The sequence below is a fragment of the Durio zibethinus genome, chromosome 27 (assembly GCF_047325235.1).
Source record: "Durio zibethinus cultivar Kanyao isolate XHJ-2024 chromosome 27, ASM4732523v1, whole genome shotgun sequence".
NCBI classification, from domain to species: domain Eukaryota; kingdom Viridiplantae; phylum Streptophyta; class Magnoliopsida; order Malvales; family Malvaceae; genus Durio; species Durio zibethinus.
The window spans coordinates 4,371,373-4,381,488 of record NC_143188.1 but is presented as its reverse complement, the minus strand read 5'-3'; the positions used below and the strand labels follow the sequence as shown (position 1 = coordinate 4,381,488).

The 10,116-nt window shown below is 36.5% G+C and overlaps 1 protein-coding gene across 4 annotated transcripts; it reads right to left on the bottom strand.

Annotated features, from left to right (window-relative positions):
* Nucleotides 1-437: 437 nt before the first annotated feature.
* On the bottom strand, nt 438-9,689 carry LOC111279196 (protein argonaute 10-like). Of its 4 annotated transcripts, none has more exons than XM_089756488.1 (23): nt 9,463-9,689; nt 8,352-8,486; nt 7,835-8,253; nt 7,294-7,502; nt 6,901-7,050; nt 6,674-6,807; nt 6,466-6,575; nt 6,273-6,379; nt 5,925-6,063; nt 5,712-5,828; nt 5,100-5,207; nt 4,944-5,015; nt 4,421-4,543; nt 4,134-4,293; nt 3,925-4,046; nt 3,437-3,574; nt 3,197-3,339; nt 3,047-3,109; nt 2,605-2,668; nt 2,373-2,508; nt 2,192-2,265; nt 1,504-1,630; nt 438-1,157 (listed from the first exon to the last, which is right to left on the bottom strand). In XM_089756488.1, exons 2-23 carry the CDS (start codon nt 8,416-8,418, stop codon nt 967-969), a joined length of 2,973 nt encoding a protein of 990 aa, XP_089612614.1. In that variant the 5' UTR covers nt 8,419-8,486; nt 9,463-9,689; the 3' UTR covers nt 438-966. The 4 variants fall into 4 exon arrangements, 3 of the variants coding, with proteins under 3 accessions (XP_089612614.1, XP_089612613.1, XP_089612612.1); XM_089756487.1 differs by having other exon boundaries at nt 8,352-8,483; XR_016334730.1 differs by lacking the exon at nt 9,463-9,689 and adding an exon at nt 2,750-2,933 and having other exon boundaries at nt 7,835-8,465.
* Between the last annotated feature and the right edge of the window lie 427 nt (nt 9,690-10,116).

Sequence of the window (10,116 nt, the reverse complement as noted above, 5' to 3'; positions counted from 1 at the left end):
TGCATGGTTTCTATAAGTAAAGAGGGGAAGAGGATTTGAATTCGCTTATATCGAGAGAGAAATACATGCATCACTTTATGGTTAAGTCAAAAGGCTTACGGGTTGAGACCATATCATATATAAGCAATGTAATTAATCAATAATAATTTAATATTATATAAAATTTAAGTTATATACAATTTCTTTTTCATGATTGTGATAAAAAAAAATGGGGTGCCTGACTTCCATTCTATTTATCTATCATTTCACACAACCACACTGAGTGTGCACAGAAGTAAAATATTTTAGATCCCTCAGGGGTCATGCCAGACTCTCCAGTCTCAAACTCTGCCACAGCCGATAACGGGACTCGTCGAACATTTCCATTCTGCATCAATATTTTTTTGTATTTATTTCTTTACTACCAAAACAAACTGTAAAAACATGACACTTGTAGCTGCAATACTATTACCAGGCTATTGATCAATCATTAAGACACATGTAGCACCAAATTTCGGTGGCAGATACAATTTCATCAAGTAACTTAAGCTGCCTGCAAGGTTCTCTCTGCCTCTGGCTACATAAACAGACAAAATTTGGGCATGGATTAAACCTGGCTAATTCTCCCAACTGGTAACTGATATGCCCGTCCATTGTTGATAACAAAAAAATTCAGCTGAACCGTAGCTTTACATAAGATGTGTCCATACACATGCTCTCTCACGTGGGTTCATGCCCACTGATGTGAGAGAGGAAGACCCAAATTTCTCATTACCCAAGATTGATTCTAAATGAACATTTCTTTACATAGCCTAGTTTTAACATTCTATCCGCCACGGTAGGAAACTCCTCCCTCAACTAAAGCTTGTGGACAGTCACCAACCTAAATTTGGAAGACCTTGGGATTACATGCATTAGTCGTTCCAGCTGTACAAATAACATTAAGAAATGAAAAACTATTAATGATTGCCGCCGCATCTCTCCATTCTAACAGTAGAACATCACTCTCTTCACATTCTCCTTCAAGGCTGGCAATGGCCGCACACCAGATTCTCCTGCTGCCCTTGTACTTTTCATGTTACCTGTACCACCACCTGTTGAGCCATTCTCTTGCATCTCTGGTTCCATGTAGAACCGTGCCCGGAATGCAGCTAAATGTGCATAATATGCAGGAGGAACTGCAAATGAACCCACAAATAGCAATCAAAACCATTGGCTAAAATGCTCATATATTATAATTAAGATTTTTCCACATGGTTTCGATTACTCTTGCTTTTATAAATAAGCTAGACTTGGCCAAAAACTTGCGGAATTTCTAGGCTCATTACATCAAGTAAAAAAATTTCACATCCTTGCTTTCAAAGTTTAACATGAAATTCCTACTTAAAAATATGAAAATTTTTTAATTTAAACTAAAAATGAACTTTTCGGAGTCCTAACAGCCTTCATTTCATTGTCCTTCAGGTGCATGAAAGAGGCTTTGGTTGCAAAGATATACTAATAAAATACGAAAACCTCACTTACCAACAGAGACCGAGCGTGTGCACCTTGCATATGTGTAACAAAGGTTGTTTGTTAGAGACTGTATTCCATCAGCTGTAAAATTGTTTTCATCCCAAAGAACATGGTAGTGTGCTGGCCGACTTGTTCCCTGCCATATTAATTAAGAAGATAAAATTAATTCTACAATAAACACTTATGCTACAGATGACAGCTTAATTAAAGAATGTGCTAGTTTATAGCATGGTTACATGTTTAAATGATATTTGCAATTAAGCAAACAAAAATTTCTAATGTATCCTGGTGAATAAAGTATAAGTAGCTATGACTACCATCAACGTTGAGGTCACTACTTCAACACTCTGCTAGCTTTCTTCACATCTCAAATCCTACAGGCATTACAACTTTGCAGAGGATCTCAAACATAAATCTTGTTGACTTCAGAGTACACACATACAGCAAGTCAAGAATCAAAAGAAATTCCATTTCACTTAACAGTTCACTATTTTCTTTCTCATAGAGCTTATAACTCAGCAACTTCTCCCAAGCATCCCACATTTAACCCACATGAAGTCACTATTTATCATCACACATACGTTAACAGATATAAACACGTATAAATTAAGGCAAAATTTGTCAAGGAAATATCAAAAAACAAATCCAAGAAGAAGTACCTGAAATGGACAAGGAATAACGAATATTAATTTTCTACCTGAATACCAGCATGGCTGCAAAGATAAAAATCAAATTCTGTTGGATGACAGATTTTCGAATCAACAACGGTACCTGAAAAAATAAAATGCAACATTATTAGAGCAATTAATGATGCTCAAGTTGTGCAATGCCCATGTATCTCGAACAACCAAATTATCCAAGATACTTAAATCTTTTACCAGGCAAAATGTTTCCACTCTTGTCTGTGCTGCTTCGCTCCCTGTGATTGTTAGCAAACAGTCGAGTGTGGTGTCGTTTTTGTACAACAATGAAAGTCACCGGCGGTTGATAGTTTGGTTCTAAAGAAGCACAAGCCTACAAATAAATTCTTTATCAGAACCGTGAACATCTCCAAATTTGTTTCAATTGATTTAGAAAGAGTCGTCAGAAAATGAAAATTTATTCACTCACCTTCCGGATTGCATCTAGCTCATACAGCAGAACTTGATAAAATTGCCCTTCACTGACACCATCCCTGCTTAAATGATTAACCAATTAGTACAAGACATGAAGGTCCATAACCAGTGCAAATGCATGACCAATGGATCCAACCCACCTAAATAGTTTAAATACAGGACTACAAGCGTACACAAGGCTTTCATAAGACAAAACAGGGGCAAGCAAGCATCCATGTCCAAATAAATGCGTGTCAGAGTTTACAGATGCATGAGTCCCATGCTAACAGATCCAACTTTCCCAGGATACAATACAGGAAAACCTTGACAACTCTTCTCGGCCTCCTAAAACTTTGGGAATAAGACTTCTATCTCAAGTTGAATTTTAATGAAGGCATTGCAACCAGAAATGAAATACAACAGTAGAAAAATTTGGCAACAAATTCTGCATGCCAAACCTGTAAAATATAATCCTCAGTGGCTTCTGCCCTGTTGCCTTCCTAAAGGACACCAGAAGTTCCCTACAAAAGAAATTGCAATTAGAAATGAAAACAGATGTAACTTCATTGTTAAAAAGTACTGGTCTAGAGGAATTGACATTGGTATACCTGATCATGCCACCGCTAACTGTGCCACGTACAGGATCGTGCCATGTTTTGTACAAGTCCTGTATGAGTTCCTGTCTATGAGCTTGAGCACAAACTAGTCCAGCATATTTTGTCACTTCAGGCCAGTCTTGTGAAGCTACTACCTGTAGCACCAGTATATTTGAGAAAGCAGCTTCTAACTTTTAGCACAAGGATGAAAAAACAAGTTTGAACAACATAAATTAGGAAAAGGAATTATACAGCTGCTATTGAGGGGCTGGAGTCTTCTCCATTTTCTGGGTGAGTCACATCTGCTCCAAATATTATGGTTGGTATATCACTAACTAATGGTATTCTCCAACTGATCGCATCCAAAAGAACAGTGTTTCGGCCACCCATCTGCATCAATGATGGGGGATACTCGTTTATTAAGGAATTTCAAATATATATTGTGAAAAGAATATAGAAGCATATATAGTAACCATAATGTTGGTTTCAAGTCATTTTTGTGAATAAATTACTTTTAGAGTTATTATTTGATACACAATCAGTAAAATTCTTTAACTTCACAAGCGGGGTTAAAAAACTAACACATATCTCACTTCATTTTTGAATTATTTTTTTATTTTTTAATACATCTTAAGAAGCATGTGTCACCCTATTAACCCCTCTTGTTGAATCTAAGAAACTCCACTGCAATTGTATTTGATAATTTCTCATATATGTATAACTGGGAGAAATGAATTAACCTTAACATTGATCTTAAGGGCAACATTAGCCAAGTACTGTTTACTAATCTTGAAGACATGTTTTGTGAGACAGCATTGTGATATCAAGCCTAGATCAGTTTCACAAATTCTCTTGAGATCACCTGAGAAAGTAGAAAGATGGCACGATTTAGTACTCCAATAACCAGTATCTAAGAATTAGAACCGCAAACCATCATAACTTAACATACCATAAAGTGATCCATTGTTGTCAGGCAATATAGCTAATAGAAGCTCTAGTTCTTTTCCCTTAGTTTTATTCATGGATGCATGATAAACATGCTTCAAAGCTTTTTCCACTTGCTCAGGCCTGGCACTGTAGATTGGAATAACAGGCTCTGGATTGAACTCCTATAAAACAGCAATAACTTATAAAATTATACTTTACCGAAATTATGAAATACAAAAAATAAAGGGGAAAAAAAAAACTAGAACATGGTATCTAAAATGCCCAAGATTATAAGATATAGAAAACTACCATGCCAGAAACTTGGCACATTTGAGCAAGTTCATTGCAAAACCCACGAGCAACACTCTCTTGCACGCTTCGTGAGAAGTTAATACACGCCCATCGGCTTACAGTCATCCCATTGATCATTTTCTAAATCACATAAAAACAAGAGGCCAAAATATCAGCAACACAAGCTAGAAAAGGAATAGGTCTAACTAAAAGAGCCTCTAGACTTAGTGCAACTAAGAGAACATACTCTATAAGAACTGCACTAAAGAAACATGAACCTATGCATCGCATGCTTAGCTTATTCATAAACTAGACATAAGAAACGACCTAAGTTCATCTACCCATGTACCTTAACTGCTCAGCAAACTTGATTAGCATAAAAGTTATATATTTAATCTTCACAAACATTTCAAAACTCTGGATTGAATTCCCTGTTACTTCAATAATTTTTCTCCTTGCTTAAAAGGGAATAAGGAAGGGTGGCAAAAGGAGAACTTGCCAGTAGAAAGAGTAATAGTGAAAATGTACATGTGCATATTACCTTGTTCATCATATTCCACTGCCCAACTTGAGGCAAACAATCCTTTTCTTTTCCAGTTTCATGATATTTCAGCTGCAAGTAGCCAATCAAATGGTCAATGAAAAATAAATCTTTTTTCTTTCTTTCAGATTATGCATAAATTTTAGGATATACTACCCAAGGAGCAGGAAGGATTCGCGCCTCGACTGAAGCAAGCTTTTCACTGATTTTGATCCCAAACTCCTTTGCATAAGGATCTTGGTCGTAAGCATTATGCTGAACTGTCTGCTTGTGTTCAATATACAAAGAAGACGGTTATTACAAAACCCCAATAATTCCCAAGATCAAAAACCAATAAATTATATTTCATATGGTAGCAACTTAGCCCTTTTTGGAGATTCCTCTCTCTAAAAGTCTGCAACTTAATGCATAGAGTCCAGTATTCACATCAATTTCATCCTCATATTAGCATACTTTTTCAAAGTAGAAATGGAAATTTGGGCACACAGAGAATAGATTAGCAACTTCCTAAACCGTCCTAAAAGCTATGCATTGTAGGAATCATGCAGTTCCTTTGGTCATCACTCATCAGAGAGATCAAGGTAAGATAGTAGTCATCCTTTAATACTTAATTGCAATAGAAAAGCAGCCATGTATTTTAAAGGTTCTTTCATTGCTTCAATTTATTATGAACAAACAAAGGTTATAATCCTATAATGTAAAGTTTGCCCAAATACAGAATGGGGTGTATTTTTGACATAACATACAAGATTGCAATATCAAACATACCTGCAAAATGTCATGTTCCCGATCCCTTGGTCTTTGGCATGTGACCTTCAAGAGAGCAGTAATTTGCCTCTCATTCAATCTTTTCGTGTATCGCTGTCCCTCAACAATTTTGCACGCCTGGCAAAGCAAAAAATCCAGATTTCTCGTGAGAATTTGACAAAAGAAAAAGATTGACAGCTAAGAATGATATAATTTTCAATGACATCTTCTCACCTCCATAGGTAAATAATTTGCCTTCCTCTGGTTTCCTACTTGAAGGCAAGGTAGATGTGTATGCTGAATTGTGAAGCCATACATCTCTTGGAAGTATTCAACAACAGACTTCATGGTTGAGTTATCATCAACAGGAAACCTGAACAAGGTGCCATATGTAACAAGGAAAGCATAGACACTCATAAAGATTCATGCATCCTCAAAAAGACAGAAAAGGGTCAGAGAAACTTCTTTATTTCACTCTCATTCAAGCTCCACTAAATACTTAACATCCATGATTCTTTATCAACCAAGATATTCAATAGACAAATTCAAGCAGGAATCAGAAAAGAAAGGCTTAAAACTTACACCAGTTCTCTAGTAGGCTGAGAAGTCAATCCTGAAACACGGTATTTTCTTCGTACATTCCCTCTATGGGTTACCTCTACTTTTACCCCTCTGAGAGCCTTTTTAATCTGCCAGTTATTTCAAAGTTAATTACGATTAAATCAAATGCCAAGAATGAAACCAGGCTGCAGCAGCAGCAAAAAGAAAAAGACACCTTCACACGATCAGAATCAGACAATGGCCTTGACAATACATCCTTGCCTAGTAGTTGGGCGACAAACTCTATTACAGGGAGAGGCTCAATGAATGCAGCTGAAGCCATATCTATGATAGAGGTAAATAGAGGTAAAAATAAATGATGAGAAACATAAATCTAAGATGACTAACAAGTAATTTTGTAAATTTTATCATAATTCATATACCAATATTCAGAGACAAGCCCATCTGAGTAGGCCTAATACTCTGGTAAAAACCACACCATGACTCCAAACCATCACCAAGCCTTTGCGGTGCTCTGATATCAGGTGAAAAGAAGGATCTCCCAATAGGACAGTACCTTCACATCAGCAGGCAGAGTGACATCCACAGAACAAAAGTTATTGATAACCAGAATCATTCTTTGATAAATACACACTTTTAGAACTCGTACCTCTTTGTTGATAGTTCTCGTAACACAATGTCAAGAATCTGCAGAGCTTCTTGTGGTGCATCAGCACGCTTACCAGCTAGAAATTGGCCTAAATGATGCATGTTCGCTTGCGCAACAAACTTTATTACCACTTTGTATTCTCTTTCTCTTCTGTAAAATCACGTATGGGTCATTGGAGATCAACACGAAAGAAGTAATACATATTGTAAACCACTTTGAGTAAATAGATAAAAAAAAATCAGAAAAAAAAAGACAGAAATGGTAAAATAATTTTATCTTCATATTATTTCTTTTTTCATGAACTGTTGTCAAGAAAGTAAAACCCACATTGCACAAGAAAAGAAAGTATAATGTCCATGGACGACATGGAAAAAGAAGAAAATTCGTACTCACTTGGGGCCATTGATGCCATCCTCTTCATCTACAAGCTTGATGGTGAACTCCTTCCATGCAAAAGGAAGTTCACCAGCCGTGTACAGACTCTTTCTGCCATCATAAGCAGGCAATCTCATTCCTAAGTCTGATTCTTTATACAGTCTCACAAGCTCTGCCATAATAGCTCTGTTCACCGTTCTGGATGCCACTTCAGGAGTTATTGTAACCTGCAAAGAAGCAGAATACAGGTTGCAAAATGGCAAAAAACAATAAGAACAAAATTTAAACACCATTAATGCCGTTAAAAGAAAAGGACATGGTGAGAACAGAAATCCTATTCAATTTCATCTTCAATGTAACAACGAAAATGAAAAGACAGTAACATAGACATCACGAATGTCAGATTAAGGGCCCCCCCGCCAAATAATGACAAGAAACAAATTATAAAAATCACAAACTAGAAAAAAAATTACTACCATAAGATGTTTTTGTTTTGCTGCAGTAATACTATGAACCATTTTTAATATAAAAGATCCAATACAAGAAAAAAAGAGCTTACATCATACTGGTTTAAGTCCTTGTCTGGTAACTCAGCAAAGAAATGGTTAGCCTTTACAATACACTTTGTCCCAACTTGACCATAACCAGGCCTAGGTGCAAAATTCAAAGACTTGCTTGAAGTAGGAAATCCCATTTCCATTCCAGACAAATTATGACCATTCTGAATAGACCCATTTGAAGTAGCAACCATAATAGCACCAGAAGCTGGATTCACTGGCTTTTGTGCTACAGTGCAAGGCCTTGAACTTGGTCTCGTACAAACATCTCCTTGATCAGATTTCCTACCACCTCTTCCTCTTCTTCTTCCTCTATTCTTTGTTGGAGGTGAGGTTTGGTTATGGGATTGTTTTGTGTTATTTGGTTCATGAGCTGCTGGTGGACCTTTGCCATTTTGTGCAGTCTTTGGTGCTCTCTGAACTGGGTTCATAGTGTTTTGCAAGTGATTTTTAATCACAAGGTGTTGCTCTGAATTCTCTTTCATTTGCCTTATAGGCATACTGGATAGCTTTTCTTACCTTGCTCACTGAAACTGATACAACACAAGAACAAAAGCACTGGTATTTCAAGAAATGGCACACGCATAAAGCCCTGGCTTCTCCCCTATTCTTATGCTTGTTTTCCTCACCTTCACGGATTACTGACCCTTTCTACTTGAACATACAAGAAACAAATAAGGAAAATGTATGTCAGTGGAAAAACACCAATTCTGCAAAAACCTGCATAAGAGTACACCAAAGTTGCATAGGCAAATAGTACAGACTTTTTTGGCTCATTACAAGCTTTACCATTCTTTTGCAACACTTAAACCCCAACCTTTCACCTTTGTTTCAGCATCTCACTCCCCAAAAAAGCTACATACTACATACTATTAAAATTAAAAACATAAAATATAAAATAAAATGGAAATAGAAAACTTAGTACTCTAAACACCATTAGTACTCTAAACACCATTTCATAAACCAATTTAATAACACAATTATTATAGTTTCTCCAAAAAGGACCTCAAAAGACCAAGCAAAGAAGACATAACCAAAGGCACAAAACCCCAAACCAAGCTTGAAAGCTTAAAAAAAATTAGCTCTGCAACTTAAAAATAAAATGGTAAGAAGCAAAGACAAAACTGAACATCAACTCCCAAACCAAACCTTCTTGAGAAACCTCTATTGTGAAACCAATAACCATAAAATCATGAGACAGAAAACATTAACAAAATGAGTTAAGAATAATTTAGTAGTAACCCAAAAGACAAAACCATTCCCCATTCCCCTAAGCTTGTCCCTACGGAAAACTGAAATTTTTTTAGGAAAAAAATCAGACTGCAAATGAATATAAGCCCAAGAAGATAACAACATAGCCAAAGCATTAAAGAAAGTTCATTTATTTTATTTATTTTTATGAAAAGAACAGATTTTGAAACCATGAGACTTGGTATATAGAAATAATAAAAACCATCTAGAAGAAAACAAAAAACAATAACATGTATACAAATAGAAGGAATAAACATTGAAAAGGGCAGTGAAATCACTATCTCGTGGATATCCAAAAAAATAAAAAATCATTGCTTAAGAGAAAATAATAAAATGAACCCATTAAATGCCATCATGAAATAATATCCAAATAACTCACCAACCAAGTGGAAAAAACAGAAAGCAGTGAACTTTGAAGCAAAACAACAAGAAGAGAAAGAGAGAGGAAGGGGTTAAAAAAGATGGGTCGAAGCCAAAGAAGGTGACTGAAGAGAGATTAAAAGAGAAGCAAAGGTGGGAGATCAAAGATGGGTTTTTGAATGGGAATCAGAGAAGTAAAGAGAGAGAGAGAGAGAGAGAGAGAGAGAGAGAAGAGAGAGGGGTAGTGAAAGGGGGATGATGATGATGATGAATCTTTATACACGCATGCAAAGTGCTTTTGGTGTTTTCTTTATCACGTGTAAAAGCCTTTGTGAGTGAGCCCCTCTCTCTCTATCTCTCTCTTTGCTTTTAAAAAAAAAAAGGGTTTGGGGCTTAGCTTGCCTCTTTCTCTCTCCTTCTGCTTTGTTCTTGGTTCTGATCTGATGGCGCAGCCTCGGGGACAGTGGTTTGGGAGAGATGGTGGATGGGAAGGTGCTTTGCTTTGGTAAATAGTCCAAAAGAACTAACTGAGAAGATTTTATAAAAGCAATCATACACAGAAGAAGAATAATTCGAACTTGCAGTCCTCTCTACTGCAGACTTCTCCATTTGGTGCTCTCCCGCTCTCTCTCTCTCTTCTCTCTAGTCCCTATGTAATGCTTTGCGTCCCCCT